At 36.2% G+C, this 16,999-nt stretch overlaps 1 protein-coding gene across 6 annotated transcripts in view; it reads right to left on the reverse strand.

Moving 5' to 3' along the window:
• SUPT3H (SPT3 homolog, SAGA and STAGA complex component) overlaps window positions 1–16,999 on the reverse strand; it is a 562,051-nt gene that overhangs the window by 92,003 nt on the left and 453,049 nt on the right. For all 6 annotated transcript variants that reach the window (XR_010413639.1, XM_064597675.1, XM_064597677.1 and 3 more), the window contains exon 11: window positions 12,980–13,090. Coding sequence is in view for 5 of the 6 variants with exons in the window: in XM_064597675.1 (XP_064453745.1) it covers window positions 12,980–13,090 (111 nt within the window). In the remaining variant the exon portion in view is untranslated. The remainder of the gene's footprint in view (window positions 1–12,979; window positions 13,091–16,999) is intronic.

Consider the following 16,999-nt stretch of genomic DNA (forward strand, 5'->3'; position numbering starts at 1 on the left):
TCTAACACAAAACTTGGGAAGTGTTTATTGAATTAATAAATGGAGCTATCAGAGCTGTAGGGGTCTGAGAACATGTTAACACTGGTCCTTCTACTTCTCAATGGTGAGTAGTTCAATTGTACAAATATGGATTTTGCCAAATGGACTGTTTTTACTTTGTCCAAACTCAGAAGGCAAGTGCTGTCCTACGTATGTGAAGTATGCTGTCACCCTAGCAGGAAGGCACGTGCTTTGAATTGGTTTTCCAGCAGTGGTGGGTGACAGATGGACTCGTACTAGTACAGAGTCTTGTCTTACCTCCTTATTCTTTTTTTTTTTTTTTTTAACTTTAACCATTTGTGAGCTGGTTGTGAGTGAAAGATATTGCTTGCCATCGAAAACTGAGGGTATTTTACCCACATGAGGATCAACCCCTATTACACTGTTTTCTTCAGACAGTGATTCAGAGAAAAGCACAGTAGAGCCCAGGCTAGTTTTCTCTTCTCTTCCCTTCTCTTCTCTTCCCTTCTCTTCTCCTTCTCTTCTCTGTCTCTCTCTCTTTAAAACACTGAAGGCTTGCTTGGATGAGGAGTGCTTGTCAGCTATAACTTACTTATTCGGCTCTTACCTAATTAGTCTAGAGTACAGGAATAGGTGTTTTAGGTTAGATCAGGAATGAAGAATTAAATCAGAGCCAAAAACGTAGTTTCTAACTTCTCTACTGGAAACTATAAAATCTGCACAAGTGTTTGAATTGGAATTGACAGGAACCTGTAGGCCAGGCTGTGAACTTCTGGAGCCAGAGAGTCAACTCAAATACTCCCTCCCTGGTATTTCCATCAGGGGCACAGCTGCCCAACTGTCACCTTGAATGCACCTGGGCAAATTCAGAGCCTGACACTGGGCTCTGCCCTCATGACCTCTGCCAACTAATCAGCCAAAATATTTCCAGATCTGGAGAGCCTTCTCCACATTTTGGGTATATGCCCAGAACTGCAAGTGCACTCCAATCAGGTGGGAGAGCCTATCCAGGTGCCAGGGCAAGAATTAACATCTGACTGACATATGGGCCGTGAATTTTCTCTTCTCACAGCTTGGGGTCATGCAGAGGCAGTGTGTGGGGGTGGAATATTTGATCTGTGCATACTTAGCCTAAGGGATTTGGTTTAAATCAAATTATAATTAAAATACCAGTTAGGAAAACAAGGCATAATTATTTTTTTCCTGTATACTTTTTCTACCTTGGATATAACCTTAAATACACGTTGGGTACAATAAAAGCTAGGTATCAGTTTCGTTTTGGGAAGGTGTAAATTTTCCACTTAAAACAATCCACTTATTATGTTGTGGGATTAACTCTGCAACTACATCAGTAAATTCGATGACAGTTCAATGATTATATTTGTGAGACTAAAATCTGTAATACTATTTAAGGAATCATCAAAAAGTAAATCATCTCCAGTTCAACAGGCTCTCATCATGGCTGTGGGAGGGGATTTTTGTCACACTATCAATAAAACAGTACACAAATGTTTCACTTAAACAAAACACACTTATGAATGTTAGATGTTTCTGGCAATGGCCAATAAGCAATGTGTTTTAATAAAACCAATGTGCTCTTTTCTAATATTCACACCCAGTCAGATATAAAATATTAATTGAAAATTTAAATAGCATTTTTGCTAGGTGAACATGAACAAATTTACTGAAGCTGTACGTCTAACTCAATATATATAATCTTCTTATGTATTCACAGACTTAAAAGAAGATTCTTGCCATTTTTAGAGTATAATTTTTAAGTTTAGAAATATCTGAGCTGAGGTTAGTTTCTCCCAACTAATCCTTTTGCTGCTTTCATGAATTTATGAGTTAAAAGAATCCTGTGATTTTTTTTAAAAGAAAGAATAATTTCCTTTTGGGAGTCACGCTAAATATTTTCCCACTCTCTCTCCACTCCCTCAGAAGACTGCAAAAACCTAGAAACTACAATAACACATTCAAATCTCAAGATCTGGTCCTTTTAGAATATTCTGCTCAAAGAGTTTCTCTTTGTTGTCAATTATTCCTCTTTTTTTTTTTTTTTAAAGATTTTATTTATTTTTTTGACAGAGAGAGAGACCGCGAGAGAGGGAACACAAGCAGGGGCAGTGGGAGAGGGAGAAGCAGGCTTCCCGCCGAGCAGGGAGCCCGATGCAGGGCTCGATCCCAGGACCCTGGGATCATGACCTGAGCTGAAGGCAGACGCTTAACGACTGAGCCACCCAGGCACCCCGATTATTCCTCTTTTCTTGCATTCATGTTTGAATTTTTCCCCCATTATCCAAGATACAGCCTGCCTTTTACAATAAATAGAGATGCATTAACTTCTTGAACTACTTCAATTTTTAAAAGTCTTTGAAGGACACGAACTTGGAGAAAATACACAGGGCTGGTTAGGGCTCTCACCTTTCATTTCTACTTTGAACACGTCCCCCTGCCCCGTTAGAGAATACTGGTTTTCTCCTTTTCAAGCTGTGTTCCTGAAAACTCTAGTAGGATTCTTTGAAGGATTTCCAGGAGCCTCATAATGTTTGATTTGAACGCCCATTTACGATTTCTGCGCTACTCAAAATAAAGTTCTGTCATCTCATGTTTTATATTTGAACTTCTTGTAAATGTTTTGTTGATTAGCAAGTCATGTCCTGGAATTTGGGCTTCTTAGTTTTATTTTTTGATATTTAAAGCAGACCAGATAAAATATTCCATATACAGCTGTGCAAGTTTGAGTACATCACTTTAGAATCTATACCGCATGCTGAACCAAATTCGAGGTCTTTACTGCTGACATAGAAGTGAAGGCAGAAAAAAGCAAAATGTGTTTGAATAATAACTATTGACTGCAGAGACAAACTAGTTGTTAATGACAGCAGAATTTTCAAATTGGAACTGGACAAGTCCTTATAAACAAATTCACTGGCTGCCCCAACTTAAGGTATTACCGTAGATAGAGGGGTTCAAATGAGAGAAGATCTTGTTTTACTTCTCCTCCCTTTCTGTCTGATGATTAAAAAAATTAACTGAACAGCTTTACAATATAATGGGACTGTGCCACCTCTATCTGGTGATACAGAATTATGATGCTATGCTTACAATAGCAGAAACAGTTTCATTAATGAAGTTCACCAAATGAGGATTCAATGGGCAAAGCAAAATAAATTTGACTCTGAAACTTTAAGTAAATATTTGTCAGAGAAGGGTCGTCAGGTGACCGAGATTTTCTTTGTGACATTGAGACCTTAAAAAATATTTTCCAGAAATCCATGAAGAATTACCCTGGATTAGAAATCCATATATTAATCTTCTTTAAATATTACCAGTTTAAAAGTGTGAGTACTTGTTAGGTATTGTTAATGAAATAACTTTTTATTTTATTTTATTATGTTATGTTAGTTACCATACATCATTAGTTTTTGATGTAATGAAATAACTTTTAAGCAAAAAATTCTAACTATTTTTCTTTTGGGCCAAGACTATTACAGGCCTGTGTAGAACATTAGTAAAAATTGCTAGGATATAATATTAGAATGTCACCTGTAACTTTGTTTTTGAAACACCTTCACTTTTCTTAATGAATGAGATTTTAAGCGTGGATTTTTTAGATATACAGATTTTTTGAAATATCTTATGAAGAAGCCCTTTTCTAGTGGAACATCTTTTAGTACCTCTTGGAACACTTGTCTTCTATACAATGTAGTTTAGAAAATATGATCTCATGTTTTCAGGATAAGACCACTTAAAGAGTTAAGAACAGAGACCATTCTGCAAAGAGGAAATTTAATGAGTAGGATTAGTGAGAATTCACTGAAGCTCATGGCCCCAGGGAACCACAGACTATTCCTGTCCACAGATGGAGTTCTAGTACCTACTATGTAACCTTAAGCTAGCTACTTAGTTTTTCTCTAAATCTCAGTTTTCCTATCTAGCGGGGATAATTAACACTCATCTTGCTGTGTCTTGAGCAAGTGAAAAGTTTCTTCTAAAATAGTACATAAATTATCTGGTTAACGAACACTTGCTTCGGATTCTAATGATTTTCTCTGCCAAACTCTTCCAACGACTTTATTCCTACATTTCAAACATTCTCTCCCTAACTGATCCGAAACTGAACATTGTGTTAGTTGAACCATATAAAATTTCTGATAGTCAACTGCTTTTCACCTAGAGAAACTGCAATTTCATATAATTTGACATAATGAATTTTGGCACTGGAATCCCCCCGCCCTATTTCAAAATTAAAAACCACTACATTAAAAGTTTCACAGTGTATTCTAGAGAACACGGACTTTTAGGTTATTCTTATATGATAAATATGATAAATATGTTACTTTATTTCTCAGAATCAGTTGCCCACAACTATAAAAAGGTATATGGCTCCAAGGATAGATTTTTTTTTTTTAAAGATTTTATTTATTTGAGAGAGAGAATGAGAGACAGAGAGCATGAGAGGGAGGAGGGTCAGAGGGAGAAGCAGACCCCCTGCTGAGCAGGGAGCCCGATGCGGGACTCGATCCCGGGACTCCAGGATCGTGACCTGAGCCGAAGGCAGTCGCTTAACCAACTGAGCCACCCAGGCGCCCCTCCAAGGATAGATTTAATGTCCAAAAAATTTATTGAGAAGATTTTTGCTTCCAGTCAAAAACACAAATATTGAAGACTTCTTACCCAACTTATCCTTGGTATTTACATTTGGAAATTATTCTAATATTTTGTGACATTTCATTTTCCAGGTTGAACAAATAAAATGCTGACAAATCTAATATAATCATGACGTAAGAATTATTCACGAACGTCTAGATCAAAATAGTTAAAGCAATCTGCTATGCCGCTTTTGTTTTTCAAAGCCTAATGTGAGGAATTCCTAAAGGCAACTTCACATTTTCCATAGCTCTGTGGCTGTTTCCAACAGTCTTCAAGAACCAAGGATATGAGAGCATCCCTAGCACCCATAAGAGATCTCCCCACATCGAAGTCAGTGGCCAGAGTGGAGGGGTAGTCGACGGAGAGGGAGAGGTTAGATTCCAGGGTCAGCCCTGTTGCTCACTCACAAGGTGCCTTTGGGCGACTGCAAAGTTTCTCTGAGGCTGAGACTCACTGGCTTTCACAAGTCTTAGCCAGCTTTAAAATACTGTGTAAGACTGATGAATCACAGACCTGTACCTCTGAAACAAATAATACATTATATGTTAAAAGAAAAAAAAAAAGAAGAAGATAGCAGGAAGGGAAAAATGAAGCAAGGGAAATCGGAGGGAGAGACGAACCATGAAAGACTGCGGACTCTGAGAAACAAACTGAGGGGTTTAAAGGGGATAGGGGAGTGGGGATGGGTTAGCCCGGTGATGGGTATAAAAGAGGGCACATAACTGAATGGAGCACTGGGTGTTATAGGCAAACAATGAATCATGGAACACTACATCAAAAAATAAATTAATTAATAAATTTAAAAAAATGTATTAAGAGAAAAAAAATACTGTGATTCTGTCTGACAATTTAAGGCAGCTGAATGGATACTGAAGCACAACTTGCTTCTAGGGATGCACTGAAGGTATTATATAGGTTAATGACTATGCTTAAATAAGCAACTTTATTGTCTCGCTATTCTAGTTCAATAGAAAATCACCTGATAACATGCAAGCTCAGGGGTTAACAAAGTTTTCTAGGTGAGTATCACTCAGGAGAAACTAAAATAGATTTAGGCATTACACACTGGATTATGTCATCTCACCCAGTGAACAGTTTCCTTTTTCTGGCTTTCAAAATTATACACCTGATTTTATATCAGCCATTTAGAGCACTTCCCATTGAGAGCTGGGATTGAGCTTCAGAGTAAGTAACCATGGGCACGACCCACTGCTTGTAAACAGTGAGGATCTAGATAAAACACATGTCTGACCTTCTTCTGTATGATAAACTATCAGTACACTGGGTTACTCTTTGGAGTATTTTCCCTAAAAAACATTTCATTCACAAAAATTTTATATGCTTTTTCCTTCTAAACATGCACAAGTAAATTCCAAGAATATTTTTTAAAAAACCATTACCAAAGCATTTCAATTTTTAGGCTGAGAGAAGAAAATACTCTTCAAACAATTAAATACCAATTAATTTTCTGATAGGACAATTCATTTAAATCTTTTGCTATACCTTTTATTGGGGGGCCCTGATACCCTTCTTAAATTAAGTTTTATTTACCCTTCACTATTCTATATTTTCTTAATTTTCTAACATACCAGTGCTACTTTCAGTAAATGAAAAAACTAATAAGAAATTAAGAAGTCAGTAAAATGAAAAAAAATTTAAAAATTGAGGCATGAACAGACACTTCTTCAAAGAAGACATATAAATGGCTGACACATGAAAAAATGTTCAACATCACTAGCCATCAGGGAAATGCAAATCAAAACCACTATGAGATACCACCTTACACCAGTTAGAATGGCAAAAATTAACGAGACAGGAAACAACAAGTATTGGTGAGGATGTGGAGAAAGGGGAACCCTCTTACACTGTTGGTGGGAATGCAAGCTGGTACAGCCACTCTGGAAAACAGTATGGAGGTTCCTCAAGATGTTAAAAATAGAGCTATCCTACGGCCCAGCAACTGCACTACTAGGTATTTACCGCAAAGATACAGATGTAGTGAAAAGAAGGGACACATGCACCCCAATGTTCATAGCAGCAATGTCCGCAATAGCCAAACTGTGGAAAGAGCTGAGATGCCCTTCAACAGATGAATGGATAAAGAAGATGTGTCCATATATACAATGGAATATTACTCAGCCATCAGAAAGGACAAATACCCAACTTTTACATTAACATGGATGGGATTGGAGGAGATTATGCTAAGTGAAATAAGTCAAGCAGAGAAAGTCAATTATATGGTTTCACTCATATGTGGAACATAAGGAATAGCGTGGAGGACCACAGAGGAAGGGAGGGAAAACTGAATGGGAAGAAATCAGAGAGGGAAACAAACCATGAGACACTCTGGACTCTGGGAAACAAACTGACAGTTACAAAAGGGAGGGGGGTGAGGAGATGGGGTAACCATGTGATGGGTATTAAGGAGGACACGTGCTGTGATGAGCACCGGGTGGTATACGCAACTAATGAACTGTTGAACACTACATCAAAAACTAATGATGTACTTATATGTTGGCTAACTGAACATAATAATATGTTAAAAAAAGAAAACTTCTATCAAACAACATCTTTCTTCATGAAGATAGAACTGTTTTCTAATGTATGTGTGGATGCATAAAGAAAACACCAGATATTCAACTCTGAGAAACAAGTCTAGGTAGAGAGCAACTTACCCCCAACGTCTTCCTTTATGAAGATAGAAGCATTTTTCAAAGGATGTGAGCAAGAAAAAGATAAATTGAGGCAATAATTTATTTAAAAAATTATCACCAACTTTGATATACTCATCAGTCTGAGATTTTTTCAATAACTTACACAAACATATAAACTTATATAAATTGAATTTGATGAAGCGTTATAAACCATGCCATTTTTCCCCCTTCAGATTTCTGTTTCATAAGAGCTAGTATGCAAAATCTACCTAGTATGCAAAAATGGAGTGGCAACTATGTACATTCAGTTACTGAGACCTTATTTTTAAGGTGATAATGTGATAAAAATCCATTAATGTTCTTCAACCATTACCAGTTCCCAAAGTAAAAATGAACACATTTATTCTCAGGAACAATCATCTTTAAATGATAATTAAATTTTAATGGTAAAAACCATTAGTCTGATAAGAAATCACATTATTATTCAAGTTTTAGTTTCTTCTGGGATTACAAAGTGAAAGTCCGTGTTTTTGTGTGTGTCTGTGTGGCTGGGTGGTGGGGGAGTGGCTTCTATTTCAGTCTGTTTGTATTCCTATTTGAGACTTTTTAGAAAATATACTACAGCTACTACTACTACTTCCAATATTATTAGTATAATTTATTAAGAGCTTATCACATGTCACCCAAAAAAACCAAATTATCCAGTTAAGAAATGGGCAGAAGACATGAATAGATAGTTTTCCAAAGAAGATATCCAGACGGCCAAGAGACACATGAAAAGATTCTCAACATCACTCATCATTAGGTAAATACAAATCAAAACCACAGTGAGATACCACCTCACACAGGTCAGAATCGCTAAAATCAGCACCACGGGAAACAGCAGATGTTGGCAAGGATGCAGAGAAAGGGGAACCTTCTTATACTGATGGTGGGAATACAAACTGGTGCAGCCACTCTGGAAAACATCATGGAGGTTCCTCAAAAAGTTAAAAATAGAATTACCCTATGATCCAGCAATTGCACTACTAGGTATTTACCCAATAGATACAAAAATACTGATTCCAAGGGACACATGCACTGTGATGTTTATAGAAGCATCATCAATAACAGCTAAATTATGGAAAGAGCCCAAATGTTGATCGATTGATGAATGGATAAAGAAGATGTGGTCTATATACACAATAGAATATTACTCAGACATCAAAAAGAATGAAATCTTGCCATTTGCAACAACGTGGATAGCGCCAGAGTGGATTATGCTAAGTGAAACAAGTCAGTCAGAGAAAGACAAATATCATATAATTTCACTCATGTGTAGAATTTAAGAAACAAAACAGACAAAAAAAAAGAGAGGCAAACCAGGAAACAGACTGTTAACAATAGAGAACAAACTGACGGTTGCTGGAGGGGTGGTGGCTGGGGAGATGGGTTAGATGGGTGATGGGAATTAAGGAGGGCACTTGTTGGGTTGAGCACTGGGTGTTATATGTAAGTGATGAATCATTAAATTCTATTCCTGAAACCAATATTACACAATATGTTAACTAACTAGATTTTAAATAAAAATTTGAAACAAAAACAAGCAAAAAGAGCTTATCACATGTCAAGTTCACAATACGCCTTAAATTCTATCATAAGGTATGTTCTATTATTACACCCATTTTACAGATGAAACTGAACCATAGAGAGGTTAAGAAACTTCCTTAAGGCTACTTAGCTAGTAGGTGGCAGAGTTGGGATCTAAACCATGGTCATTTAGCTCTAGGATCAACAGTCAATCACCACACGATAGAACTTCTGCAAATACCAGCTACTCTGAGTGCAAGGACAACATAAGATGACGAGCGTCAAAGTCACTTCGGACCTCTGAGGATGCATATGTACTCTAAAATAATGACTACAAATCACAGATTCTGAAGTGATTTTCAGAATTATAGGAAAAATAAACAATAGGTAAAGAAGTAAGATTAGTTTTTAAAAATGTTTTTCAGTATGTGTATACAGAAAGTCAGGTATATAGGGCTGGGGACAACTGCAAAAGTATGCTTTAGGGAGCCCATTCTGGAGCTGGGCCTTGGTTCCATCATTTAGTCTCATTAATAGCTTAACATCAGAAAAATTACTTCAGTCCTCTAGGTATGATACTTTCTCTAATTTTCTGCATAGGGTTGAGAATGAACGAGAACACAGAAAAGAAAGCAATCACCAACTAAAAGCATTATGCTAAACACAGCCCTGCTCTAACTGGTTGAGTGGAGATGATGGTTTACAAGTGTCTCCACCACACGCACGTCCTCACAGGCAGGGAGCTGATGTTATGGCTCTCCGCCCCTTTCCTCTCTGTGCCCCCAGCTACTCTGTGCAAAGAGCCTGTGCTCTTCTTCTCACCTCCACCTAACAGGGCTTCAATCATTCTTTTCTTCTATCATTTCAACTAATTCCCAAGGCGAAGAACTCACAATTCTTTATGCCATGAATTGTAGTTCTGAAATTGATCAAGTTGTGATTTTGTATAAAATTATGCCAAAAGTCGGGCGCCTGGGTGGCTCAGTTGGTTAAGCAACTGCCTTCAGCTCAGGTCATGATCCTGGAATCCCGGGATCGAGTCCCACATCGGGCTCCCTGCTCAGCGAGGAGCCTGCTTCTCCCTCTGACCCTCCCCCCTCTCATGTACTCTCTCTCATTCTCGCTCTCTCAAATAAATCAATAAATCTTTAAAAAAAAAAAATTATGCCAAAAGTCATAATGGTGGAAGACAGAAGGATGACTCACTAAAAGCAGATTTTTACTGGTTTATTGTTGATAAATAATATCGACAATATTGTGCAACCTACTGGTTGTTATTTTAATTCTCCAAATCAATTTCCAATTATTGGCAATTGCTACATACGAATCAAGTTTGGATATTCTAAATTAGATGTCACATCTATATCTACACCAGACAAGCACTTTACATTTGGAATGACAAGGTACATAGACAATCTCTATGTTTCATATAGATAAACCAGTCGTTCATGAGTATTTTAGTTTACACAGGAAATGTTATTCTGGAGGTAACTGAGCTCAGCCTTTCTGTATGAAAATTTAGGTCTCCATCTATGGTTACTATAGAGGCAGTCCACATGCCTCCTCTCTTCTTATGAGTTGTAGTTCAAAGCCTAGGTAGCAAAGAGTCCCTAGTGCAGCATGAAGTATTATCTCCGAGAGCAGGTATCAGGGAACTGGACGTCAGCATCCCCCAACATCAGAAGCACCTCCTCAGAGAAAGTTGAAGGTATGTGGGTGCCAGGGAAGGATGGCCATATTATTAGATATACAGTCTGCAAATCTCTCCCACTTTAAAAAGAATTTTTAACTAATTTAAAAGGCAGACTTATGAAAGGTACAGCATAGGGACTATAGTCAATGATACTATAATAGTGTCGTATAGTGACAGATGGGAGCTACACTTGTGGTGAGCAGAGCATGATATATAGGGAGGTTGAATCACTATGTTGTATGCCTGAAACTAATGTGTGTCAATGATACTTCAATTAAAAAAGGGGCAGATTTATGTATTGTAATGTATACCATGAAATTGTATCTCCCCGATCATATTAATCATGATATAAAACAGAGTAGGCACCTTCAGTCCTGCAGGCTGGGCAAATTAGTATAGGTCTAGGTAATGAAGCAGACCTGTCAAGGTGGGTCCTTTCTGAGGAGTGGGTGCCCCTCTCTGATGATTTTTTTTACCATTTGCTGTGTTCTGGTAGTGGCTAAGTGAACATTCCGGGTCATGGTTTATTTGTTCTATTTTTCCAGATCTATTTAAATTAATCATTAACTTAAAAAATCATATTGGTTATATGTTTATTAGATAAAAATTAGCTTAAATTGTATCTAAACTTTAGTTTCAAGTGCATTTTCTGACCATATACCACAATCTTAGATTATCAAAGCAACCTTACATGAATAACAGAGTACCAGTTAGACATGAGGGAATGAATACACATACACCCACATATAAACAATGTCATCAACCAAGATGGTTAAGTGATCTGTCCAGTGTAGTCAAGTATAAAAAACATGGAAATATGAAGGAGCCACCACCTCCTTTTGAGGAAATATCAAAGACTTTATGATTGGGAGATTTTCCCCTTATATTAGATACATGTTCCTTTATGTAATTTTATCTATTATTTTAGTTACCATTTTAGGTTCTCTCTCAAAAATCCAGCTTCCCCTTGCTACTCTTTAATTACTTCTAGATTATTATCAACACTGCCTCCTTTTCCTTCCCTCTCCACTCCATTGCCTCAACCTTTTAGTCATTAGTTGGCTCTTAAATATGGACTTGATATATTTAATCCTTTGCTAGAAGACGGTTCTTTCAATTTCGGTTTTTAAATTCCTCCAATCATCTCCTATTTTTCTAAATTTCATCTTTCTTTTGGCTCATCACTAAAAGTAGTCTCACCTATCGTGCAGAAAAAAATAAAACAAGAGATTCTTGATTTCATTCTGCCTTTTCAATTGTAATAGTCTAAAAACAGTTATGCAGGATATATTGTTTTCATCAGCAGTATTGAAATCATGTTCTCATAGAAGACAGATTTTAAATACTAAACAAAAGTGAGAGTAATAGTTATCGTTACAAAAAGCTTATGGAGACATATATAAAAAGCTGATACATGCTTGCTGTCACAATGAGAATCCATACAATTAACTGCTGAAAATAAAGAATGGAAAGAAAGCATTCCCTTTAACTAAAAAACAGGAAAAAAACCAGATGATCTAATGTAGAAGAAATCACAGTAAAATCCACTCTCAGGAGAAAACATACTCTGCTGCACTTATGTATGTGTGTATGTATATATATGTATGATGTTATACGTATATACTCTGCTTTAGTATAGTAAAGCAGAAGTGAATATAAAGAAACCAAACAGTAAATTCTGCTGTTCCTCAGTCTTAAATCCAACCTCACTTTCTGAAAATCAAACCAATGCCTCATAAACAGTGAAAGACTTGGAGAAAGTTCTATTAACACGAATGAAGATTTTTTAGAAAGGGCCACAAGATGAGCACTTAATTAAAACACACACACACACACACACACATACTTTCTTTAGGCTGTTGAAATATAAAGTCTTTAATTCTCCACTTAAAAAAAAACAAACCCTGATTATAAGCTTTAAAACCATTTGAAGATGTGAAAGACTATCTGCATTTCAGCCTACTTCAAAGCCAGTAAAGAAATCATTTCTTCTTCTTCCAACTCAGTATGTTTAGGAGCAGGACATCTGATAGAAGTGGTATTGCCAATCTAACCAATTTTAAAATATAAAGTGCTTCTAGCAATATTTGGAGACATATAATTTGACAAAAAGGTTTTATAAACCTAAGCTTTGAAAAATAGAAAATATAAGCCCCAGCAAAAAAAAAAAAAAAGCATCATTTGTAATTGAAAGAAAATAATATTTTGTAGAAAAAAAAGTCCTTCCAAAAAGAGACAAAAATGACTAACTTTTATTTCCCAAGGGAATTATGCCACTTTTATACAACAAAATTATAGTCACCACAAATTGCTTTCAACAATTCCACTGCTTCTTCATTTGACCACTTGAAAATCAAAATTCTTTCAGATTATAAATATAACTTTTTATAACTCTGTTATTACGTACTGTGAATGGGGAAAGGGGGCCAATCTTGTGGCCGTAGCGTCGAACGGCCTCTCTGATGTGGCAGGGCTGGATGGCATCGCTGTGAGCCTCAACACCACAGGCCGCAGTGCTCTGTGACAGAAAAACACATAAATTGTTACTAAATCAAAAACACACAACAGAACTACAGTGTATAAAATATGAAAATAAACTTTTATAAAATGGATGTTCCCCCCCTTTAGGATGCACGTCCCTGCTGCCCTACATGACATTTAAAAAAAGACTCCGTTAACAAATCAAAGATGACTTTTCCGTGACCCCTTTCTAGCAGACCTACCAAATGCAATTTTTATGCCCACAATATTTCACCTAGGCCTGCACGTCAAGGTACAGGAGAATAGAACCACTCGTGTGCAGATGAGAAGTGTCGTGGGGGATTGCAGACAGAACCACAGGAAGCTATGTTTTTAAAAAAACACTTAAACATTTATTATTATAAATGTTTCTTGGGAGCTTGTTGAGCATATTTCTGAAATAACTGGAGGGTCATCAATTTTAAAATGAAAAATATAAAATTGCTACATATTTATTTATAATACCGGAGCTGTCATAGACAATCATTTTAACGTGGTTCCCAATTTTCTAGGTGTCCTCAGGGCAAAAAGAAAATAAAACAAAACCTTTCTCTTTTAATCTGCCTCATGTGTAAAAGGCAGGTTTGAAAGTACAAAAAGACACAAGGAAGAGAAAGCCTATTTGTAAAGAGAGTATGGATACCAGCTTAAGAAAGGTGTGTAACATGATTTAAAAAAAAAAAATTAAAACGTTCAATAGGAACAAGATAGTCTCGTGGCTCACTTGCAGGCTCTGGTTTCCCAAATACCTGATCTAGATCCTATCACTTACCAGTTCTGTCAAGTTATGTAATATCTCTGCACTTCAGTTTCCTTATCTGTAAAATTGGGGTAATAATTATAATTGCTTTCTACTGCAGTGGATACCAGATGCCAGTCATTAACATTAAAGAATCAAATGAAAGAAACAGTAGTTTGTGTATTACTATAACTGTATTCTAGAAGTCAGTCATAGTCACATAATGATTATTTGTTTTTCTGATAATTACTACAATTACCACTTTCATAATTCCTTGTAGAAGTATAACTAGTATGACCTCTATGAATAGTAATCTGGCAAAATCTTATCAAATGAAAATGCACAACCATTTTGACCCAATTTCATATCTAAGAATTTATCAAAGAACACCAGATTGGTGTATGAATGTAGCCAAGAGGAAGAGGACCTGACATCTGAGGAAGAACTTTACAAGGCAGCCTGTACTTTACTCAAGGAAAGAGAGAGTCTATTTCGGCAGAGATTTCAGCACTCTTTAGACAACAGGACTCAGTATTCTGTCAAATATGTAGGTTTCATTTTTGAAAATTTAAAAATAAAGAATATCCTAAAGTACAGGCACACTCAGAATGGGAAAGATGGTAAATAAAACCGTGGTCCGGGGAAGCTATACTGAAACTTCTGTCACTGCTGAATCTCTTACAAATGTTCGTACCTGTCTGGACTTTTTAAAAAAAATTGTTGGCAAGTTAAATCGTCCTATCCTTTCTCAGCCTTTCTCTTGCCAGTGAAATCCAAATTTAAGGAGGACCTGGAATATTGGATAATTGCCACTTATTCTTTCCACATAATGGTGGACTAGATCTTTTGTTAAACTCGAAACATTCGTTCTTAAAGAGTAACACATATCTCAGATTAGAGCAAAAGAAAGGCTGGTACTACTATTACTAATACTTCTATCACTCACTGACCACAAAGGTGGATATATAATCTGACTGGCAAGGCAAGTGTCTTCCTTCTACTCACTGCTGTACACATCGCTTTTCCAGAGTTTCCTTTTTTATGGAGAATGTCTTTTCAGATGAAGGTGGGCCATTCTTTGGCCAAAGGTTACAGTACACAGTATAGTTAATTTTAGCAGTTAATTTTCTCATTTCAAAGTTTAATTGAGATGTTAATTGTTACAACTGTAGTTCTATGTAACTGGAAAACTCTGTAACTCTTTTCTTTAAGGAAATTAAAACTAGAAGAAGTCCTTTAGGTGAAGACAAGAGAATCACTAAATTTAAGGATTCATACATTATTAAATCTGGAAGGAATGCAAGATTTCTAAACTGTTCCAACCCCACACCATGAGAAAATGAAGACAAAGTACTTGCCCAAGATTACAGTGACAATATCGGAATATGGCTATACATTAGATCTCTTGGCTTCTAGGACACATAGTTGATATACAGAGGCTTTATTATTTTATGTAGAATGAATTGTACCGTATTACCACCACAGTGGAAGTATGGGAGTAAATAAACACACAGCAAGAGTCTGTAGAAAGATGTGGATGAATAAATAAAGAAATAATAGCTTTAAAGTGGTATGTTATTCTGATGTCACTGATTTTGAATTTACAAAAATTCAGATATGAACTAAGCTAATACTTACTCAGGAAATCTTTGCTATAAAACAACTTTAATGTAATAGTGTTCAACAAGATTAGGAGAGAAATGTTTAAATATTTAAGAGAAAAAATAATTCTTTATATGTCTTTGAGAATTCTTCAAATTTTTATGTATGTATGCATAATCGTATCAGGTTAATTACAACTTCTTACATACTTAGTAAGCAAGTCCACTGAAGAGGTCTTTTAGGTAACACTTTGTTACCCTAGTTTTACTTACTGAGTGAGCTGGAGCACTATAGCTAAAAATCTTTAAAACTACTTTACAGTACAGAAGTTCCTTCTAGTTCAAATTTCCCCTTAATAAATAAACACAGAGCTCTGTTGTTTTGTAAATGGAAGAGGAAACCAGATATGAGGCTAAAACTTAAATTTGCTTACTATCATTATAAAATTATATCTTGGCATGGCTCCGCTGCTTGTAATGGCAAATGGTTCTTATTGTAGCAGCTGAGTTTTAGATAATAATATCACTTTAGACAAATTATTAAAAAACAAGAACATGAAAGTGATAGAGATTGATCAAAACCATGCAGAAACTGGAAAGGGGAATGCCTATATTTAGAAGAGAATGGCAGTGGCTGAGTTTCCTGTTTTTACTCTTTTAGCTGAAGGGCAGGTCCCAGTCAGGATAGGGGGCACATGAGCTTAGAGACTCTAAGAAATACAGGCCAGAGAAATATAGGACACCCACAGTAGGTATAAAGTGAGGAAGGAAATACCAAGAAAGGGCAAAATCAAAGAAGGAGAGCCCCAATTCACCATACAAACTTTACCCAAATCTATTTCTCTGTGGTACTGAATCCAAGAAACCCAGTTAAAGCTAAATGAACTGAAGAGAGATTCTAAGCTGCTGTCAATGAAGAGGAGTTTGGGTTTGACGTTTAGAATTGAGTGTAGAATAGTAAACTGTCTGCTTAACACACATGCCCACATCCCAACCACTATTAACACCAACAATTCTTCATAGGAATATAACAGAACACAAAATCTCTACCATATATTACCCATGATGTCCAAGATATAATTCAAAATTACTAGACATGCAACAATATAAAAAATTGACTGGGAAGAACTGACTGAGAGAGGAGGCATTATTTTGGTCTCCACTGAGTCTAACAAAGTCTCAAAGAAAGCATGATTTATACTCAATGGAGACTAAAATAATCCAGATATTAATTGATCAAAGAAGGATTTTAAAGTAGCTATTATAACTATGCTCAAGAAGATTAAAAAAAAAACCTGTAATAAATGACAAATAAAAAAACCAGATAAACAAAAACTAAAAAGAAATCAAATGGAAATTATAAAACTATAAAATAAAATATAACAAAGAAAAAATTATTGGATGGGTGTAGCAGATTGGAACTGACAGAGGAGTCTGGAACATGAAGAAATATCAATAGAACTTATGCATCCCGAAGAACAGAGGGAAAAGATTGAAAGAGAAATTAAATAAGTACCTGTGGAACAACATCAAAGTAACTAACAAATATGCCTTGGAGTCTTTGAAG

Source organism: Mirounga angustirostris, unplaced genomic scaffold (genome assembly GCF_029215605.1).
Source record: "Mirounga angustirostris isolate CCGP_5_RB_7025 unplaced genomic scaffold, mMirAng1.0.hap1 SCAF_8, whole genome shotgun sequence".
Classification (NCBI taxonomy): Eukaryota; Metazoa; Chordata; class Mammalia; order Carnivora; family Phocidae; genus Mirounga; species Mirounga angustirostris.